Here is a 22,331-nt window from a genome sequence, read left to right on the forward strand (position 1 = left end):
CACAGGTGTGCTGGACACACACACGCACAGCTATACACAGAGATAGAAGATGAAGAGTGGAGGGATAGAGAGAGAATAGGGTGAGCCAGCACTGGAGGACCATGACACTGAATGGCAAAACAATCCTAATCATGAAGGAGCCCCACAAGGTCACAATGGCATCAAACTACCAGGCATTTACCTGCCTCTCCACAACACTGATGTCTTTATTTGAAATTTGCATGTGTAAAGTGTAAGAGCTAGTGTCTCGTGAGAATATCCTTAACGAGAGTACAAGAGACTTTTCATGGACTGCGAGAGCAGATGTCTTTCATGAAGCGTGTTGAGCTAAAAGTTTATTAAAAGTAAAAGCAACACAAGGACTTAAGGACCTCTTTTCAGGACAAGCAGTCAACGAGGTATTTGTCATTTGAGAAATGTTTTTATTTGTGTTTGGACTTGATATGTGTACTGTAAAGTTGCTAATTGGTTTGTAATGTTCACTCGTGACCAGTTCTCACGGCGTATTGGCGATGGTGAAGCTGAGGCGAGAAAGCCCAAGTAATAAACGCCCGTTTCAAAGAACCAACCTGTGTCTGTGCTGTCGTGAAGAGAGCTACAATGAGCACAACTCAGAAAGGCATTAGAAATAACGTGAGAGGGTTATTGCACCAGCTCCTGGTTGATAGAGCAGTACACCAGGGCTCTAAGACCAGGCAGACCAACCTAAGCACTGCTTGGATTGACTTCAACAAAGTGTATGACTCAGTGCCCCACACATGGATACTGAGGTACTTGGCACTATGCAAGGCTGATAGTGCGCCAGTAACATTCATCACAAACTCATTTGTACTGCGGAAGACAACACAGGAGGCCAACTCCAAGGCATCTGATCCACTTTTTATTAAAGTTATCTAGCATAATATATAAAAAAAAAAATCTACAAAAATAATAATAATGTTTCTCTTTAAGGAGAAAAATGATAATGATAATGACATAATGATAATTGTAATGATAATAACATTTATTATATTATTGAGTAATAAAATTATCCAGCAGAGGTGCACTATACATGCATTTCTGTGTTTTTTTACACGAAGCTATTTGTATGCATTTCCTTTTTAAAAATTGCAAAGTGTTTGAAAATGGTATTCAAAGAGGTTTTACAGTAACAGCCTGAACTTGTTATTATATCTACAAAATAGCTGTTTTTGGTCTATCTAATATATCACTTATTGAAATGCATGTGAAGGTACACACATTCAGTCTATTTAGGTATTTAGACACGTACATAATTTTGCATGAATACTTGTGGATCCAAAAGAAATATATATATTTTTTTCAGAATAAAATATTTTGCCCATTAATTATAGAACAAGCATGATGATGTGATCAACATGACTAGAAAGCCTAATTAGCAGCAACAGCTGTTCATTGAGTCAGTGGCACAACTTCTGTCTACATTATTTTTACATTTGTGGCTAACTTTAGTTATTACTTCGCCACTAGTCATCGATAGCAGTGGTTGCAATTGTAGCCTCAGTTGCAGTCGTAGCGAGAGACGCTGACGTCCCAGTTGAGGTTCCATCTTTAGGTTTGGGTCGGGGCTTCATCAGCTCCTCCTTATTGCGATCAGGTTTGATCAAAAGGATGTAGCACTTAGGCAAGAAGATGCAGGTTAGCAGGCCAAAGCTGGAAGCCAGGATGGCAAAAATCTGAACGGCAACCATGAACTTGCCACGGGTGCTGAGGTAAGCCGGGACAAAAGAGATCCACACGATGAAGAAGACCAGCATGCTGAAGGTAAGACATTTTGCCTCACTGTGAAAGTGTTTAAAAAGAGAACACAATTAATGTGATGAATATATAAATGACATTGTGTGTTATGAAATATTTCCCCCACAAGAAAAATTAGGGTGTGCATTGCTAATGCTTAACTTTCCTTGTGTGACCTACCTGACATAGTCCTCCAGTTTGCGAGCTATGAAGGCAAAGATAAAGGCCAGCAGAGCCAGCAGGATGTCATAAGCAAAGATGCAACAGATGAAAACCACTGAGCCTTGATCGCACTCAAGAATGATCTTTATATTCTGACCAGAGGTGTTCTTGACGGGTTGTGGAGGTAGGACAATGAGCCACACTGTGCACGCTATAGCCTGGGAAGAAGGATGTTAATGTCCGCTATATTTCCACATGGTTTTATGTTACAAACATTTAGAGGTCAGGGACAGATGTCGTATTTTACAGCTGATTAAGGTTTACCCCCACTGATGAATTATTTATGTTTACCTGTATTAATGTAGCTACAGCAGCTATTGCCCTCTGGTGAGCACGGGTGAGACGGTCGACCTCAGGGATAGGAGGGGCACTGGTGTCATTGTGGAGAGTGTTGGTTACGATGACATCAGGACTGCCATCATTCGCCGCTGCTTCGGCAGCTGCTCTTGCAGCAGCTTTTGCAGCTTTGGCAGCAGCTCTTGCTCGGGCTCGGGCAGCTTTCAGCACCTGGGCTCTCAGCATCAATACTGCTGCCTTACCTGAAAGAAAAAAGTTTACTGTGAACACACAGATTGCCTTTTTGCCCCTTATAGAGAAAATCTCAGTGATTTTATTTTGTCTGGATCAAGGCACATAAAAAGGTTAAGTAAGCTATAAAAAAAAATGGAAAAAATGATTTCAATTGGTCACCAACCAATTATGGAGGAAAGGCAGAGGGCGAATCCTAGAGCCAAGGCTACTTGACTGGTCATGCAGCTCCAGTGTTGTGGCTCTCCGAGGAAGACGATGGAGCAGAGGAAGGTCACCACCAGAGAGAAGAGCAGTGAAAAACTCAACAGTGTATCGTTGGCTTTCACCAGAGGGGTGCCAATGTGCATAATAAACAATACCTGGGAGAAAAAAATAAGAAGTTTAACTTTTTTTTTTTTGCTTGTTTCCTCTCCACATCGGAGCTTCTCTCAGGTATAATTTTGTGTTTGGCTTTTCTCACCCCGACAGCGATGGTGACTAAAGCTCCAAAGGCAGAAATGGCAATAAGAGTAATTCCCAGTGGTTCTCCAAAGGCCAGGAACTCAATGAGTTTTGGTACACAGGCGTCATGAGCCGCATTGGACCAGAAATCGCCAGTGCAAAGGATGCATTCACGAGCATCTGTGATAAAGGGAGGCCAAGTGTAATATGAGGGCAGCAGGACCATGTTTACCATAATCTACATGTGCTAATGGTGTTGGGTCTATTTCAAAATTCTTGAGTTTTAAATTATCAACAGTGACTGTAACACGCAGTGTAATTCTGTGTATTTCTAAATGTGAATGTTAGATAGGAAGCACTTAAAGCATGAATGTGTGAATGAGGCAAGTTGTACAAAGTGCTTTGAGTACTCAAGTAGAGTAGAAGAAAGAGCCCATGTACCATTTAAGAAATGTGGTCCTGTTGTTTACTGACCAGTTGTGTTGCTGATCTCTCCGTCAGCACAGGGAATGCAGTCAAAGCAGCAGACCGGCTCTCCCTGTCGAATCCCCTTCCTGGTGCCCGGCTGACAGTTCTCACTGCACACTGACCGAGGAGGCTTTCACACATAGCAACAGAAATACATGAGCTACCGAATCATAATCTAAAAGGAGCATATGCTAACTTCTTCTTTATCGATATACCGCTGACCTCCAACATGTCATTGTTCCACACGATGGAGTCGTTCATTATGGTCATCCTGTTCTCTGGAGCTGCAGAGCCATTGTAGTTCCCCACAGTGACATAAGATATCTCCCCATTATTATTGACCTGCCAGTTGATGATGTCATAGAAGCCGTCCACATCTCCGTCGTTAAAGAAGATCTCCTCCCCTGTGTTTGGCATTTTGAAACGCACATTCTTCACGTAATACATCAGCTAAGGAGGAGAAAAATTGAGGTTTAAGTAGCAAAAGTACAATACGCACACACGTGACCTCATTATTGCACACGTTTACCTGCCACGGCTCAAAGTTGTTGATGTCAGCACATGTTTTCCCGACAAACGGCCCTTTTCCGGGTTCACAGTGCTCCAGGTTGTGCAGGGCGTTGGCTACAGCATACACAGCTTTGTACACGCTGCGTGAAACAGTTTCTTTATTATTATAAACATTACCACCCTGCTACAACGAGACAACAAAAGGACAAATGTGCCTTTTCAGAATTAGTACCTTGCTTACTTTGGAGCTATTTTCTGTGGTAGAAACAGTTCACAGGAAAGCTGCACACACTGCACTGAGTGAATGATTCACACAGGGCTCACTGCTACTGAGGCTTTACACACAGAACTAAAATAGATAACTATAAATTGCTTTCAGGAGCACTGTGCGACAACAGCAACAAAGTTTTCTCAGTGTATGCTGCAACAGTAGCACATTTAATTGTCTGGGTTATGGTTATATATCAGTTGCTGTTTTTGGTTGTTTGTTTTTTGAGCGGTGGCATTGTGAGCTGACCTGTAAGTGATTCGTAACTGAGAGATGTCAGAGTACGTGTTGTTGAGTTGTGCCACAGACTCCTGCCCGGTACACAGCCCATCAGGCAATCCTGTCACTGTCCTGGACAGTGTGCCGTTCACGTACGTGGCCCTCTGTTTTGCCATTCTCATAGCTTTGCTGTAGTCCAACGTGCAGTTAAACAGCTGCAAGGCAAAAGTAAAATCACAAAATTGTTATTTTGTGGGGGATCTGTTTAATTGTCAGTGTTTTCACTGAAGGTTCATCATTCACAGTTTAATTATCATTGCAATACTGATTCTACCATGTAGATGTTTGCAAGTTCCTAAGGTTAACAAACACACCGTCTCCCAGAATTCCTCAGTGAGCAAGTCTGCATAGGGGTCCAGATTCAGTAGATGATGCTGAAGACCGGGGATGTCAGCCCTCTTCACCCCAAAACCCAGGGTGCCGGCAAGGATTGAGCTCACCTGGATAGAAGCATTCAAATAATCAAGCTAAGCTCAAACATTAAAATTTGGTCCAGACTGGTTTAAACTTTCTGGATTTCTTTTGGTCATCAGTCAGCTGTTTGCTCACCCCAGGTGGCCGGCTGATGAGAGCGGAGGTAATCCAGGCCTCGCTGGCGATCCAGGTACGGTTGGTCACATTGTTGCGGAGCAGCTCACTGATGAGAGGACTGAGGTCCACGTCAGATGAAAAGACCACAATGATTTTGGCTGTGGAGTCAATTACAGTTTGAACAATGCGCTGGATGGCCTCTGGGGAATGCACCTAAAGTCCAAAGATCAGAGTACAAATTTTTTTAGCAGAAATGAAACCCCTGTGTGAACTAACAGTTGGTTTAGGGAAATAAAGATTGACTGGCAAAACTGACTGAAATCTGTCTACCTTGGGCAAGGTCTCAGAGAAGGAGATGCAGACGCCAGCTTGCTCAACCTGGTCCTTGAAGTCTTTGATGCCGTACTTGCCGTAATCATCATCAGCAGCTATGCTGCCCACCCAAGTCCAACCAAAGTGTAGCACCATCTTGGCCATAGCCGTAGACTGGTGCTCGTCATTGGGAATGGTCCTTAAGAAGGTGGGGAACTGGAACTTACTTTTCAGAGCAGAGCATGTCGAACAATAACTGACCTAAAGACAAGAGTACGAACACACTGTTGCTTTTTGCCTGAACTCTTTATCTTTGTTCATTTTCCTTAACTTTATCAAATTTTTTGACACGAGTGTCAGGCTTACCTGCGGAAAATGATAAAGTCCCAGGATCCTGGCAGTCGCGATGGACAGATCCGAGCCCCCGGCTCCCACTAGAGCAGCCAGCGGCGCTCCATCGCCGCAGCGGTAGTTGGGTACAGCTTCGTCTTGGCCTGTCAGGTAGGTCAGGGTGCCCTCCACAGCCTTGGAGATGGTGAAGCATGAGTCGTAGATGACGTAACCCAGGTCAGTTTTGGGAAGCAGGTCGTCCCTTGCATTAATTTCCTTGATGGCAAACAACATGGTCTGTGCCCAGCGGAAGGTACGAAAGTTAAACCTACAGGATGATAAGTGACGAAGGAACAGCAGATTAATAAAGATCAGCCAGTACAAACAGTAGTGCAAGAAAGAACCTTTCTTTCAGTTAATACAGGTATTCAGTGTATGCAGAAAATGACAATACATGAAAACCAACTAATTGCAAACCATTTTAGTCTTGTGACATTATAATTTAAACTAACCCTTAATAAATTTGTTGATTATTGTTGTGTGCTACACTTTGTAGGCCTGCCTCCATAATAATATGGCCTGCTGTAATTAATTGGCCCCAGAGGTGTTACACTACTCCGTCTTGATTCTGTTATAAAATTATGAAGCCAAGACTCCCAGGACTAAACTGTCAGGTAGGAAAGTACTAAAATTAGGATACTTTAATAAAATTTCTTTATTCATTTAAGATCCTAAATAAGTTTTCAAGTTTAATTTTAGTTTGTTTAATACCAGCGCCCTAAGCTAGAAGACTAACCCAGCATAGCAACGATGATGAAAAAAGACATAAACATGCCCGACTCACCCCACACAGCCTGAGGAGAGAGGCACACTCGAAGTGTTGCCCTTGTTGGAAGCAACGCGCTTGTGAACAGGAAACATTCCCCCAACCACGACAGTCTTCTTTTCTACGTCCTTATAGCCGCCCAGGTTGAACTTGGCCTTCAGCTTGCATGTAGATTGTGCCGAGAGAGGTCTGAAGATGCAGAAAAGGGCACACAATCCAAGGAAAAAGAGTTTGATGTCCATGCTGTGTAGACGCAGACAGGGGTTGTGAGCTCTAGTAGCTGTAGACAGCAAATGGAAGCAGAAATGTTCGACAGGTGTCTTATCTGCTCTCTGGGGAAAAGTGCTGCACGAGGCAACCTTACAGATTCAGCAGAGCAAAAGAGAAGAGGAGGGCCCCGAGTTGAAATGAGCAGTATTTTCTCAATATGAAACATGGACAAGGCCTTTTAAATTTTGATTAAACACACAAGCTTTATGCCAATTTGTCATTAATAATGTAACAATAATAATAAAGTAGGCGTGCTTCAAATCCAAAGGCTGCAAACAGGTTTAAATCTCTTTTAAAGAAAAAAATCTGGACTTTGGGTCCACCAAAGATTCACAAAAAAACAAACACATCAACACATCTGCCTCAAACTCCTGGAAACATCCCATCATTTAATTTCGTTTATCTCTGCGCTCTCTGTATGAAAATACCAAGCAGTTCATTAGTCTGTGCTGCAGATAAACCGCCACCGGCCAGGAGTTAATTGGCAGCTGCATGTGATAACTTGTACAGTCTCTATGCAATACTACAACGCTGCGACTGTTTCTAAAGCGTCCCTTGTCCCCTGCGTACGGGTCTGGGTGTGTTGATGGGTGACTGTCTGCTTGTCTGCTCATGTTTCTCAGTCAGAGGGGAGCAGCAAACACCTGAACCCCTGGCACGCAGAGGGACGCGTGTTAGGGAACGATGGTTGACTGCGCACAATAGGTCCATAATAAAACTAAATTACACTGAAGCCCATTACAGTCTAAAGCTTTTATGTGTGTCTGTGTTAGTACATTAAGTAATATTAAAGTGAGGAAAGCAGCAATCTAAAAGCTCGTATATTTGGTTGTGTTGCATTTACAGTTGAATGATGAAACTTGGCCTCAGGGGTCTGTGCGTGGGAGCAGGAGTGTGTGATTAGGTCTTTGTGATTTGTTTCAGAATGATGCTGATGAGATCGGCAAGAAATCAATTGTGTGTAACTATTTACATTAAATGTTTCAAATGTGCTGTGTAGGTTTCAAAAGCACATTTGTTCATTTTGAAGAAACTTAGATGTGACGAAAGATAAGGTAGTCATGTGAAATGAACGCCTTTATAGGACTGTATGTACTCCTGTGAAAAGTTTGTACATCCCACCATGACTCAGCAGCTTTTAGATCAACCCTCAGTAGCAAGAAGTTGTACTGATCGTTTTCTATATCATCAGCATTGTGGAGGAATTTTGGGCCACTGTTCTGTAAAATGTTGCTTCAGTTCACTGAGCTTTACAGTCACCTTCTCTTTTTCAGATATTCTTTTGTAGATTTGATTTAAAGTTGATTAAAAGACTGAGGGGGGGGGTTCAGGTAGCTGCAAAACAAGCCCAAATCACTCCTCTACCGCCGTGCTGAGCAGCTGATATGCTGCGTCCACTGTTCTCAATTGATCACAAAGTCCTGTGATTTGGTCCTAAGGTTTGACCTTGGGGTGAATTTTCATGGATATTCACTCTTAAGATTGTGGGATCATGTTAACACAAACCTGATGCAGCCCAGCAATAACTTTGCAGCTCTTTTGTTGTAAATGAGCATGTTAACATTAAATAACCCACCTATTTACAAGACAGATCAAGAGCATCTCAAGTTGCCCTTAAGAGTAAAAAGTGCATTATAAAAACATGACTCGAGTTTTTGCCTGCTGTCATAAGCGACAGCAGGTCTTTTGCTGTCATAAAAGACCTGCTTTCGCTTGGATTCTTTGCAACTGCAAGAATCCAAACAGGTGCTTGGATTCTTGTTTTGGTTTGGCAGGCCAGAGTAATGTCTGAAAATACAAAGGCCTTGAAATTGTCAGCAAATTATCCTTTTGCCTGAGATTTATTTAGTTAGATGATTATTATGAAAAAAAACTTTTTAAAACTGCACTTCTTTTTTTTTTTTTTTTTTAGCAATTTTCACTTTGTGGACCAACTGGGCCTTTTGGCAGGTCATGTTTATTAAGCCTGATTTTAGGAATAAGATGGGTTAATATAAACTGCAGACTTCCACTTTAATTTTAAAATATTAACTAGAATTTTGTTTATTACAGTATTCTGTTGACTTTTATATCTCTGTGGGTTAACAATTAGTGTTTTACTGCATTTTTATTAGAAATGTATCAGTGCTTTTTTTGGGTGTGTACCCACTAAAGGTAATTGTGTAAATTAAAAATGAATACAGAAATCTGAAAGGCAAAACAGAAATTGTTACAAATAAGACGCTTTTCATAGAAGTGGTAAGTTTCAACATTGAGATCTTTATTAAAGCTCAGTTTTCCATTGTACAAATGTCATAGTTGAAACTGCATGCAGTGGCTTGGTTTGAGGCACGTTACTAAGGAGAATGAGCATTGTTGACTAAAAACACACAAACAGAAAAATAATAATCGGATGTAGAATTGCATAACTTAATCTCATGGATATTTCAATCAAATTGAACTACAAAGTCATATGTCCATTATTAGCTATTGTTTTTTGTTTTTCTCGTTTTAAATTGGAGACACGTAACATAAACACAGATGTATAAAAAGGCAGAACAGAGGGAAGGACACTGCAGTTAAGACAAGTTTGGGTTTTTTTTCTCCCCCTTTCATTTTGCATGAGGAGTACTTTGCCACTAAAGGTTAAGGGTATAAGAGGGATGAGAGGCACAAAAAAAAAAAAAAAAAAAAAAAAAAAAAAAATTCTGGAGGCATGAGCACCACCACATCCGAGTGACACTTCTGACGTGATACCACACACTTTAAAAACTCAGTTAAACCTGAGCGCCGCATTCACTGAGGTCTAAACGACTGGAGACTAGAGACTATGATACGCCGAACGCTCTGACAGCACAGAACGCAGATAAACAAAAGCAGTAATGCCTTTCTGAAACACTGAACTTTAGTCAAAGATGGCAACAGAGGGCGAGGACCTTTGACACGACAAGGGTGACACGATGTACGGGGATGAAGTTTCCACTGGATGTGTGATTTGTTATGTTGATAAAGCACCCAGGCTTGAACGGGCGATCGACAACGCAATGTGCAAAAGTTTTTGCCCTCGCACAACAAGAGCAACAAAAATCATGATGAGGTGACACCAGCAACCGACAAAATGTGGCTATAAACTCTACCGTAGTTATAAGTTATTAGACCTCTTGCCTTTTTCTTCTTCATAAAAAGCATACATATTGCAGCATGAGGAGAAACTGTTATATCCTCAGAGTCCAGGTCAGGTCACACCAAAAAAAAACAAAAACAAACAAACCCCAAAGTAAAACAACAGAACAGGCACGTACAAAGTTATCCGTCATATTGGCCTCCTCCACAGCTGCACATTAGTCCGTATACTGAAGCTATTCTTGGGTCGACTGCTGCCCACAGGGGCGACAGCAGCAGCTCGTCAACGATGTTAGCTTCGTCAAGAGCCCACAACATTACAGATCACTACAGCAAACTACTTATGTCAAAGCAAAACAAACAATTTTTCTTTTTTTTTTAATGTTGATTGGTCACATAGCTCATCTGTTCAGCTGTACTTCTGTTCACACCACCTTTGGTAGGAAGTGAAATGAACAAATCAGATCGTCTCAGGCCGAGAACATTCTCACCTACAAGAATTTAACAAAAACATCTGAAGAAGAAGAAAAAAAAAAAAAAAAAAAAAAAAAAAAAAAAAGGGCTATAGATTTTTAACCCCCACCCCTTCTGTTTTCTTTTAATAACACTACCGTTTACTTGCTTTCATGTTTTATTCATCCTGAGGCACAACACCAAGTCCACTCACTGAACTTTCACAGCTTCTGGCCACCTGGAAGTAGCAATTTACCTTTTCACTGTAGCGAGGAAATACACTGTTGTACATGAAGGTTTTTAAAAAACAAAACAAAAACAGACAATATATTATCAATAACCAAGATTTATCAATGCCTATCGCCAAAAATATTAAGACCGGGGTAGAGTGGTGGGGAGAGCAGAGCAGTAGTGGCTTTGTGTGTGCGCCTGTCACAGTACAGTCTGCCTTCCGTGGGAATGTTAAAGATAAGGGAAGAGATGGGGGAGGTAGCAGAGGGAGATTGGGAGGGGATAAAGGTGGAAGGACAGAAAAGGAGAGCAGTTCACCAGCCCTCACTGATATCTATTGTGTTTGTGCACTGGGTGTGTGTGTGTGTGTGTGTGTGTGTGTGTTCTCTACACTGTGATGTCATGTTTGCATTTTATTCCCACTCTGTGGTGCCAGGTGGTTTGGAGGTCAGATCATACATGACTCTGGAGATACCTGGGATCTTCTTGATCTCATTTACCATCTTCAGCACCACCTGATGAATCAGACAAGACAAAAAAAAAAAAAACTCTTAAAAACACACAAATAAAGAGAATTTAAATAATTCCTGGATCACTCATTTCCAATCCTGAAAACCAGAATTAGGAGCCATGAAGGTAAGATATGCAGAAAAATATTAGCTGTAAAGGTTTAACGATGGTATACCTCCTCTGGGATATGGTTGCCTGGCATAGCAGGGATTCCTGTCATGAAGTCGCTGGTGATGAAGGTACGAATCACCACGGAGCGCCGGCATGATGGCTGCTTTTGCAGTGGGTCACGGTCAAAGTGCAGGGGGGTGAGGATGATCGGCATCTGGCTGATCTTCCCAGAATAGCCTGAAGGGAGAAACAGATGTTAAGCATAAAATAGCCAAAGGAAACAAAAACTTGGCAGAAAAGACAGAGCATTGTTGTTGACAAACTCCGTAAATCTGCTGATCTAGGCTTGATCGTTTTGATAACACCATTAAGGTTTTTGTTTTGTTTTTTTGTTTTTTTAAGGACAAAGAATGCTTTCATAGCAACAAGCAGCAGAAATAAGGTTCCTCTGAAGGGTGGATGGGCTCTCCCTGAGCGACACAGTGAAGAGTTTGGTGATTCAGGAGACGCTGAGAGTAGAGGTGCTACTCCTACTACTCCTCCACATCAAGAAGAGCCTATTGAGGTGGTCACCTCCTGTGTAAGGTGTTCCAGCTGGGAATATCCTATTCTGAGGAGGTCCCTGGAGAGATTATTTCAACTGGCTGGCCTGAGAACTACTTGACGTTTCCCCAGATAAGATGGAGGAGGCAACTGACAAGAGGGAGGTCTGGGCTTCCCTACTTGCTGCCCCCACGACCCAACTTCAGATAAGCGAAAGAAAATGGCTGGATAGTTTATTGTAATTTGTCATATTTTAATATTATGTGATGCTTTTATATATTTAGCATTGGTTTAATGCTAAATCATACTCTGGTTCAGACCAAAAACATCACACTGAGACCATTTGGAGGAGGTGGTCTTGGTGCAGTTCCAAACAGACTCCAGAGTGGTTTGTTCGTGTCGTGAACATGATCCGACCAAGATCTGAACCAACTACCAGCGGTGCGTTACATGTTTGAACTAAAAACTTGTAACTGTTACACCTTTGAACTAAAAACTTGTAACTGTTACACCTGTTCTGTATTCTCAATGTGGGAAGGAACTATAAACGTGCAAAGGTCTGTACAGGAGACCGTGAAATGAACGTAAATTCTCCGTTCTCTCACAGCATCTTCTTCCTGTTTCTACTTTTGTTGCTCCCGCCCCAGACACATCTGGCCAATGAGGGAACTCAACATTCTCTCTGTGACACATTTTGGTTTGCTTGGAGTCCACTTGCACTTTTCGCTGTGTGAAAACAACCAAACCACAGGAAAAAAATACAAGTTTACAAACTCATCACCTCTTTCTGTCCACAGGAAACCAACTACAGCTTTGAAAACACACCCTTAGACTAGACTCTTTTTTTGTTTTGTTTTTATCCCCCCTAGCAATTACTTTCTTAGTTGCTATGAACGTCCCCAATTTGAATAATAATTTGAATTATAAAGACTAAAACTAAAGTTATTTCCTGTATATTTTATTAACACACAATGTCATTTCATTTAGTTACAGGTTTTTCTGAAAATTGGTCTTAATTCTTATATCAGTTAACTAAAATGTAAACATGCCTAGTTTAACTTTTACTTTAACAGTAGAACTACACAGCAGATCTGATGATGGTCACATGGTATGCTGGTATGGCAGAAAGCATCACTGCAAATCAATGCAACACTGTTTTATCCTTAATGAAACATTTCTAGCCTGACAGGAGTAATCTCTTCCTGGAGAATGTGCTTCCTGTTTTAAATGAATAAATCTACCATCTCTACTACTTGTCTTGATTTGATTTGTTTTCTTCTTTGCAATAACAATGTTTGTTTGGGGTATTTTCCCCTTTTAAATCTTCATCTTCAGTCTTAAATATTCTAAAATAGATGAGGTTTTAAACATTTGAAAGCGTGCACTTACCAGACTCTCTAAGAATAGAATGAGCTACAAAGTCAGCCTGTCTGAGCGTGCTCAGAACACCCGTGGTCAGGAAAGTTGGAGTAATGTCTGTTGGCGGCTCCTTCATATGAGACCCAAATACATACACAACTCTGGAAAAAAAGAAGAGAGGCGTGAATGAATCTAAGTGTTTTGCCCGGTTGTCCACTGAGGGTGGACGAATGAAACCTGATTTTATGACTTACCTATTGATGTTATGGCACATGCGAGGGATGAGTCTGGCCAGGAACATGAGCGATTCCCAGTGTGGAGATTCTTTACTTGTGACACCGCACACATAACTGTAGGACCGGCAATCACCCTGAGACAGGAAATGTTCTTATTCTTACCATCTAGCCAAAAATCAACGTGTCATACATGTTATAAAGTATGAAAGGCATTTTGTTAAAATTTGTTTTCGTGTGACAAAACTAAAAGTTTCTAAATAACCTGTCAGCTTCCACTTTTAGAAAAGCCGCTAAAAGCTGCCAGTGTTTGCCCACAGTCTGTCCCATTTTGAGGTTGAGGGCAAATTTAAACCTCTGGCTTCAGACAGGAAGTACTAACAGACACCTACACACTGTCTGACTGCAGCGTTGTGGGTGAGGAAAGTAGTGGTGACTAATTCAACATTTTTGGCATATTTAACGGTAACTACAGGACACACCCTCCACAGACGACAGGGAGAAAGACTCTAAAACGGAGAATCTGACACTCTTTGTTTGGGTGTCTTGGTCCTGTGGCTGACCACTTAATTACAGTTATAACGCAGAAACAGACAAACAGCTGGCAACATATACTTTGTCAAGTTTTCACTGGACCTGAGAACACTTGGATTCTCCACATTATCTTAATCTTGACTAAAGATAAATACATGAGATTTTTACAAAATCACATGGGAAAGATGTTTACATTAATATCCACAAATTGTCAATAAAACTTACATTTTCTTACTGACCAAAACATATGCCAGCAGTTTCTGTCCAATGTCTTTTCCTATTTCTTTAACGGTATGTAATTTGATCAGCTGTCTCACCTGGACACCAACAGTTTTGATGGGCAGCAGGAAGGCATTGAGTGAATGAAGGCTGGTGATCTGCATTAGCTTCTCCTCCTCTTCATCTGATATGCACGACTTGACTCTCTGCAGCAAGGCATGGGGCTGGAGAGGAGACGGGAATAAAAGCACCTTGTAAGTGTGGAACTGAAAGACAGCAGCCGGCAATATACAAACCGCTGAAGCTCTGACGATGTGACTAGTAGTTTTCAACAACACTTTATCAATTTCAAACTTTGCAAAATTTTTGCTTGCTCTTTCATCAAATGACATACCAATATCCTCCTTCACGAGCTTACAATATGTCCATCAGCCCTGTCAGGAGATTTTATTTACCCACAAGTGTAAATTCATGAGTATGAACTGACCTGTATCTAGCACAACATGGCTGGGAGTGAATTTGGGGGGGAAATGTATTTGTTGGAAGCCAAAATTGTAACTGAAAATAAAACTTTATCGATTGCCCAAAACAACTGAAGTGATAAAACTAGCTGAGGAGTGTTTCCAGTGATTATCAGTAAAATTAGCAGCAAGCTTCAGAGCAAACATAGAGCATACAATCTGCTGTGTTAGTTCAATCTCCTCAAAGCATGTTTGGAGGTTTGCCATCCAAGCTTATCACATCGCAACATTTGAGTTAGTGTGCGACATCTTGCAGTTATCTGTAACTTCACAAGTAAAAACAGTGACAAGATGCATTATGATAATAATACAGACAAATGATATCAGACTGCTGGGATTTCGCTGTACATCAGCATTTCCTTTACCTTTTTGACACTTGCAGAGAAGTCTGTAATGATTTTGAGAATGTTGTTTGTTTCAGCAAAATCCTTACAGATGTAAGGCTCCTCTGCACAAATCACTCTGATGGACAAACCAGGACCTAGAGAAAAAGTGGAATGACCGTCACTTTGAGCAAATGAAGGAAGTGAGTCTTTGAGTGTCTGACTCAGTAATTATATTTACACTTTTAGCAAATGAAGGCTGCAAAGCTTCTAGTGTGACTCAGTAATTATATTTACACTTTTGTAAAGTTCAGTCAGAACAGTCACATTATAGGCCTGTGAGTTTATGTACTTGCCAGGGAAAGGATGCCGAGACACAATCTCTTCTGGCAGGCCAAGCTCTCTCCCCAGTGCTCTCACCTCATCTTTATGGAAATCTTTCAGCGGTTCGATTACTTTTCCCTGGAGGATTACAACAGACAAGAATCAGCAATGCACAGTGAGCGGGCTAGCGTTACGGCTAGGTGTCAAACAGCTGTGCATTCACAAGAGGCTGCACATAACAACAAACAGCAAATAATCCATGACAATGAATACGCTAATAAGACAAAGACGCGTCAGTAGTGTTGTGAGCTGGAGCATAAGCGATGTAAATGTTTTGTGCTTCTTATTATGATTTCAACTCCAATAAAGCTCTCCTTGAACCATGCATCTACGTCATTGCAAATAATATGGCTATAAACTGAAGTAGCTAGCTAAGAAGGTTAGGGAAATTAGATTTACCTCATCTCTGAGTTTGCGGATGAGCTCAGTGTCGTTGTGGTGTGTTTTGATGACCTCTGCTTTACCACTGGCGAGGTGAGAGGCGCTCTCAATAAGATCAGGCCTCAAGGTACCCTGTGCCAGAAAAACCTCTTCTGGTTTCAGATTCATCTCTCCAATCACTTCATTTGCCACCTGTGATGTAGGACAATTCATACAGTCAGAACAGTACGGTGGCAGAGAAAAGAACTTAAATGTCACCATCAATAAATAACACTTTCCAATAAAGTACTCAAACTTATCCTCACTTTGACAAATGTGTCTCCAATAATTTTCCTTTTCTCCTCAGGGTTGGTGGTCATATTCAGTGTTTTACTGATGCGTTTCCGCGGCGTCCTGTCCTCCTCAGAGATGGGAAGAGTTGTTGTTCCATTATAGAAGGTGTGCGCTGCATTTACCACTGAAGGAAGACGAACCACAGGGTTAACAGCAAAACAAAAACTCAGTCCCAACTTTACTTTCACTCTCAGGTGTAAGCTTGTGGTTTTCTTACTCAACTACAAAGCTGAATAGGATAAAACTGGTGTGGTGGAGGAGGGTGACCAAAATAATAAAGCAACAAGGAGAAAGGGATCTGGCTTTGGCAGATAATGTTTTCCCAGAATGCACCTGTGTTTACTGATGTAAGCGGTTTTCAGACAGGTCACAACGATGGCACCATGGTTGTCTGAAAATTATTATTTGCAGTGGCTTATGCTGTGCAGCCAAGGTTTGTCACTCCAGTGAGCAAAGAAGGTCAAAGTTTAACCATCTTTTAACTTTGTAACCGCTGTGCACTGTAATGAATATCTGTGCATCTGTGCAGCTGGTGAAAACAGAGCCGTTCAGCCAGCAGCAGGTACAGAAGACTGCTGGCCTTTTTTTAATAAACAAATATGCGCTTTAGTCACAACATTTTGGAAAGGGTAACTCCATAAAGTGAAAACTATTCAAAATAAGAACCTGAACGTATTAAAAGAGTGCAATTAATTCAGAAAAAAAAATAAATAACGTGTGATAAAATTGAATTTCAAATAAATACCTCATGTACACGCTTAAGAACTGCAGAATTTGGATCCCTACCTTTGAGTTTGATTCCCAGCTTGGTCAGGGCCTCCTCCACGCTCTGACTTTCTCTCTTCCTCATGAAGCCGTTGTCGATGTGAACTGCTATCACCTGGTCCTGGTTCAGAGCTTTGTTCAGGAGGGCTGTGCAGACTGTTGAGTCTACTCCACCACTCAGCAGCACCTGCGAGTATCATCAGAAAGAAACAGTGTCTCAGAGATAAAGCTGAGCAAAGATTAAATCTGATTCTTCACCACCTGGCCCCAATTTTCACAACTCAGAGTACCCACTAATTATCTGCAAACGTGTGGCTTATATTTATTTAGGCTTCTTGTTTTATTAGTCATACACACATCTGGTGTTTCATCTGTTGGCAGGCTGTTAAATATTAAGCCTAAGAAAGAGAAGATTAAACCTGCTCCTGGAAATGATCCAAAATGCTGTACTCGCTGCAGGAACACGCTACAGCAGAATGAGAGTATTGTCACAGATATTACCAACTATCCCACACACTGTACAGCATAATATCAGTACTTTAAGCCCATTTTCCACACTCAATTATCGCCTTCACCCTCCCCTGAGATGAAACCCAGTTTGAAGCCACTCTGGGAGTGGGCTACCTTCTTTTCAGATGCAACAGGGTTTAATTTGAGAGTTTAATTGGTTCTACTTAACTTCCCACCATTGCTACTGTCATTGCCTCCTGAGCGACTACCACACTTCACTGTCAGCTTTTTAGCTTCAGCCTTTTAGTTAAATCATCTCCCACAGTAAATATTCAGTAGTTTTGGTCTCCCCCCCCCCAAATCATCACTCACCAGCACTTTCGACTTGTCTACTTTTTCTCTGATCTCACTGATGCAGGACTGTTGGCGGCTCTGAACGGTGAAGTTACTCGTGCAGCCCGCAATCTCAAACACGAAGTTACGCAACATCTCCATGCCTCGCTCCGTCAGGTCGACCTCAGGATGAAACTGCGTCCCATACAGCTTTTTCTGCTCGTTAGCGATCCCTAAAGAGAAAACAGAGATGTTTTAAGGGGCTCATTTAGTAAGCTTTAAGAAAAAACCAAGAGTTTAGATGTCGGGGAAAAGCACTTTTACCCAGAACACAAATTAGCATCATCTTCAAAGGCTATGTGAGATGTAAATATATATGATACAGCCTCAGGCTTACTTAACATAAAGTCCAAATAAAGCTGCTTTTGTAGTTTACCATAATATACTTGTGAATTATATTCAACAGGATTGACGCATTTCTTGTGTCCTGCTCACCAGCAATGATGTTCCCTGATTGGGCCACCACTTTAAAGCCATCTGCCACTTTATCCACACTGTCTCCATGGGTCAGCAAGACTACTTCTTCCTTCTGAAGACCTCTGATAGGTTTAACACACACACACACACACACGATTCATTAAATCTACTATGCATGTTACTGTTTTCAGCACTTTGTTTATATAAGGGAAATAAAGACTACACCCTACCTTAGACTCTTCATTATTTGTGTAATAGCCCCTTTACATCAGCATGACAACAACTATGTATGTGGTCTGTACGTAGAACATAACAAAGCACTACATATCCAAGTTACAAGAAATTACAATACCTAAAAAGGGAGCAAGTGTTGTCTAGTCCAATGCTGAAGACTCCATCCTCCCTTACACTCTTTTTGTGTACCGTTCCTCCAAAAACTTTATTCATCATCTGCAACACACACACACACACACACCAGAGGTAAGTAATGGAAACAGATATGCTACAGGGAGTGTAAAACTGCCTGCAATGTAAAGTAATGTACTTGTTACTTTTTTGTCTCACTGGGAAAAGAGAGTAAGTATTACTCTTCTCTTCCACCAGTGTAAAAGTACTCTTGAAGAAGGTGGTGAAGTCCCAGCTGGTGTGGGAGAGCTGAGGAGCTGGTTCAAGCAGAGTGACAGTAACGTGTTGCTACTTAGAGGCAATCTGTGTAAAAAATGTTTTCTTGACAAGAGCCTTGTGGAAGTAGACTTGGTTTTCTTAAGAATACAATCACAGTTTATTTTATTGTGTGCATACCTGCATCCCATAGCAAATCCCAAGGACGGGCTTTCCTATAGTGAATATGGCAGGGTCGAACCAGGGGGCATCTTCCGCATACACAGACGCTGGACCTCCTGAAATAATTATTGCCCTGAGGCATGAAACACAAAGAAAACAATCATGTAAAACTGCATTATAAAGCACTTCAAAGCTTCTACATTGACACAGTAGTGTGATTAAACATGATGACAGGCATGAAATAAAACATCTCAAGTAGAGATGCGTTTATGTGCTCACCTGAAGCCCTGTTCTCTGATAGCAAAGGCCGGGGTCTCTAAAGGGAGGATTTCAGAGCGTACGCACAGCTCTCTGACTCTTCGGTCAATCACCTTCCCGTACTGCGCCCCGGCATCGAGGATCGCCACCGCCCCTTCACATGACCCATTCTGCTCTGCGCTGCTGATCTCCAGCTGTGGACACACATTTAGAAAGATTAGTGAAGATTTGCATGTGAGGTGACTAGCTTTCTAGTGGTCTAACAGCAGAAGGTAACTCAATTCCTTCTTGAGTTTACTCTCCTCCAGCGCTGTGACTCAATAAAGCCTAACATAATTGTTGCCATGTGAGCTGAAACAGAGATGGACAGCAATTTTGTGAAATGTGCTGCAACCATTCAGCCCATCACATGAATCTCACAAGTTAGACATTATCAAGACTGAGATCTCAGTATTTGAAGCAGTTCAAACTCTGATCCTCAGCACTCATCTATATGCAAATGTTATTTATTTAAACGCATGCATGCTCTGTGGGAAGTGTGCCATCCAGTCTACAGTGAATTAAATTCAGTAATTTTTTCTTTATAATCAGCCGAAGTGGGTACACATTAGACAAACATTATCCCACGTGGTCAGTGGGAAACTTCCGCCGTAAATGTTTCTGAAAACAACTTGCTGGGTACCCCCCTCACCTCCAATTTTAACCTTTAAAGCACAACCGGTAATAACATGGGCTGAAGAAGAGTAATCACGAGAGAGAAAAAACACTATGGTTCCAGTGCAAACTTCACCATATCAGCTGATAAGGCAGCTGTAAGCCGCTGCAATTGTTAGACAGGTAAACCACAAGTTGGCTCACACACTAGCTTCGTGACGATGTTAGCAAACTGACAGTTAACGAACGTTAGCACGAAGAGTGTGACAGCTACCGCTTGAGGTAAATTAGTTCAGCACAAGCACAATTTCCGGTTACTTAAAGAACACGGACGCTATCGTAAAACAACATTCTTGCTCTGCGGTGCTGTCACTACGAACTGTGAGCGCCCGGCCACGGCTAGCTAACAGTTTATCAGTGTAGCGAGCTAGCGCACCGCTGGAATAAACAGTAGTAACGAGCGTTAGCCTGTTAGCAGTGCTGTGAGTAGCTGCTAGGTTAGCGGAGCTATGCTAAAACCCACGCGGTGCTTGGAGCTGAAGTATCTTGGGGGTTGGGGGGTCCACCATAAGAGAAGGGCAACCCCGTTTACTGGGAAAATTAGTGAAACCTTTTTTTCACGGTTTAACATCAATTAGTTATCACGTCCGGCTTGTTAGCAGCTATGAGCAACATGTTAATGTAACACTGCAACAGGCACACACTGCTCCTCCTCAGCAGCACTGTTGATAACGTTGCATGCTCTCTTAACTTTCCCCCCCGAGGTACACAGAGGCCGAAATTAACCGGGGGGAGGACTACAGCACTAACCTGGGTCCTAGCACTAAGTCACCAGGGCTACCTTATACTGGAGCCCCGGGTATCTCCCGCTCAACTGACCTTGCTGTCTCCGTTGCACAGAGCCATGGATGACTGCCGTGTTGTGGAATGAGCTCTCCCCTTCGCCTCGCTGTCCCAGGTCTCACAGAGAGAGGGCTGCTGGTTAGCTCCTGGCTCAGCACGCCGACTACTGTTGGAAAAGCAGATTGGGCTGTTGGTTTGAAGATGTCACAGTCTCTCCTCTGGCCGGGAAATAACTTTCATAGTGGGAACAGGCTAAGTAAATATGTAGCGCGAATATGTCATGGGTGGAGCGAAAAGTTAAATAACCAGATTAAGGGAGAAGGGCCCCCGTGGGGGCTGGGCATCTAGCTAAATTTCGTTCCTCAGCCTATCATTACTATATGTTTGTTTGGGGACTTAAAATGAGTCTATCAGTCAAAACAGACAAAAGTGTGAATTTCAGGAATAGTTATATGGTATATGCTGAAATATAAGGTAGCTCCAGTGATAACACCTCAGTCTCTGTCAGGCAGGAGCATCAAATATGTGAGAGGAACTCGCTGTACTTTAACACATCTACTGTACTAGATGTTCCAGGTGTGGGTGACATTAAACTGTTTCCATGTATTTTTCAGGCAGCTTAAAGAAGAAACTAAGAGTTACATTCACTCATTCAGTTTCCATTCATATCGCCAATAATAATGTTGCAGTGGCCACAGTTTCTATACTTATAGATTATTGCATACTTCAAAGACCAGCACCCACCCAGGCCCAACTTGCTTGCAGAAATTGCTGCTATGTAGCCATCTCTCCGTCCCCAGTTTGGATTCTCAGTCATTTGGCAACAAGAAGAAGCAATGAATGCTTCAAGGTTGCCACACTTTAAAGTATTATTTCTGGAGGCTTGATGAAAAAAGAAAAATCCAGCTCTTGGAGATCACAAGGTCAGTCACGTGTTAAGTGAAAAACGAAATAGCCATTAAATATCCCTGAGAAGGGGAGTTGGACTATTTTAAGTTGCGTGAATCTGAGAATTACTACAGTATATTCAGATGTGCTGATTTTAGCACCATCCAGTGGAAAATGTGATGAACAACATAACGTGACCAGGGGAAAATACCAATCATAGATTTGTTGTAATGTGTTGTAATGTGTCCTTTAAGGCCAGTCAGATGATGTAAACCAACCAATAAGGTAACCACTGTAGCAGTCCTCATGTGACATAAATTAATCTGCTCAAATAATCCTAATCATTGGTATGGTTTGAATAATTCACCCCAGCATATAGTGTAAAAGTAGGCTCAAGATCCCTGTCTGCAGGTTTTTGGTGATTCATATATAGTTTGATACAAGAGCCCTCTACATGACATAATTTGTGCACATTGATAGTCAAACTTTATGGGGTTACAATAGAGTAATTCAGACATATCATAGCTGCTGGCAGTGTGGAGCCCCAGAGCAGTTCAGTGTAGATTTACACCGACACAGACATTCTCACATGAGTGCAACTGCAGCTTCACAGTCTCCATCACATGCTGATATTCTCAAATATGCCCGTGTGTGTTGTCACATGCCATCTGTGAGGATAAGCGGCTTCACGTGCACTCATGGCAACCACAAGGCCAAGCATGCTGTCATTCATTTTCTCTAAATTAAATGTGGGGTAATGCGTTTGTCATGACCCTCGCCAAAAGACCCTTTGATCGAGGAGAAAACATCAGTATGAGCCCTGTTTAAAACCCGTGGGGTGGTTGAAGAGTTTTCGATCCGTATCTTCTTCATTTTGATTTTACAGTATCGCTATCATGT

The 22,331-nt window shown here is 41.9% G+C and overlaps 2 protein-coding genes across 3 annotated transcripts; both read right to left on the reverse strand.

Annotated features, from left to right (window-relative positions):
- Positions 1–902: 902 nt before the first annotated feature.
- vmn2r1 (vomeronasal 2, receptor 1) lies at positions 903–7,146 on the reverse strand. The gene is made up of 14 exons (XM_085244726.1): positions 6,492–7,146; positions 5,684–5,975; positions 5,336–5,578; positions 5,024–5,218; positions 4,789–4,914; positions 4,445–4,629; positions 3,947–4,067; positions 3,640–3,867; positions 3,424–3,547; positions 2,969–3,129; positions 2,672–2,867; positions 2,269–2,516; positions 1,936–2,135; positions 903–1,800 (listed from the first exon to the last, which is right to left on the reverse strand). The coding sequence occupies exons 1-14, from the start codon at positions 6,713–6,715 to the stop codon at positions 1,485–1,487; spliced, it is 2,859 nt and encodes a 952-aa protein (XP_085100852.1). The 5' UTR covers positions 6,716–7,146; the 3' UTR covers positions 903–1,484.
- Positions 7,147–8,982: 1,836 nt separating this feature from the next.
- On the reverse strand, positions 8,983–20,834 carry gmps (guanosine monophosphate synthase). Of its 2 annotated transcripts, none has more exons than XM_085245474.1 (16): positions 20,580–20,834; positions 19,068–19,240; positions 18,807–18,921; positions 18,358–18,455; positions 18,024–18,127; positions 17,568–17,761; positions 16,767–16,932; positions 15,953–16,104; positions 15,666–15,839; positions 15,239–15,344; positions 14,925–15,040; positions 14,137–14,262; positions 13,307–13,422; positions 13,083–13,213; positions 11,215–11,387; positions 8,983–11,044 (listed from the first exon to the last, which is right to left on the reverse strand). In XM_085245474.1, the coding sequence occupies exons 1-16, from the start codon at positions 20,604–20,606 to the stop codon at positions 10,943–10,945; spliced, it is 2,073 nt and encodes a 690-aa protein (XP_085101600.1). In that variant the 5' UTR covers positions 20,607–20,834; the 3' UTR covers positions 8,983–10,942. The 2 variants fall into 2 exon arrangements, with proteins under 2 accessions (XP_085101600.1, XP_085101602.1); XM_085245476.1 differs by lacking the exon at positions 20,580–20,834 and adding an exon at positions 19,837–20,009.
- Positions 20,835–22,331: the final 1,497 nt, after the last annotated feature.

Source organism: Mchenga conophoros, linkage group LG14, assembly GCF_057382185.1.
Source record: "Mchenga conophoros isolate Kocher_MC1m ecotype Shallow Benthic linkage group LG14, M_conophoros_male_GT1.1, whole genome shotgun sequence".
NCBI classification, from domain to species: domain Eukaryota; kingdom Metazoa; phylum Chordata; class Actinopteri; order Cichliformes; family Cichlidae; genus Mchenga; species Mchenga conophoros.

Excerpts from the sequence above, each read along its gene's own strand:
- vmn2r1 (XM_085244726.1), bottom strand. The coding sequence starts at position 6,715 with ATGGACATCAAACTCTTTTTCCTTGGATTGTGTGCCCTTTTCTGCATC. Across the intron at positions 3,548-3,639 it reads GGAACAATGACATGTTGGAG|CCTCCTCGGTCAGTGTGCAG; the intron begins GTCAGCGGTATA and ends TATGTGTGAAAG. Across the intron at positions 2,136-2,268 it reads CTGTAGCTACATTAATACAG|GCTATAGCGTGCACAGTGTG; the intron begins GTAAACATAAAT and ends CCTTCTTCCCAG.
- gmps (XM_085245474.1), bottom strand. The coding sequence starts at position 20,606 with ATGGCTCTGTGCAACGGAGACAGCAAG. Across the intron at positions 13,214-13,306 it reads ATGTGCCATAACATCAATAG|AGTTGTGTATGTATTTGGGT; the intron begins GTAAGTCATAAA and ends CTTTTTTTCCAG. Across the intron at positions 11,045-11,214 it reads GCAACCATATCCCAGAGGAG|GTGGTGCTGAAGATGGTAAA; the intron begins GTATACCATCGT and ends CTGATTCATCAG.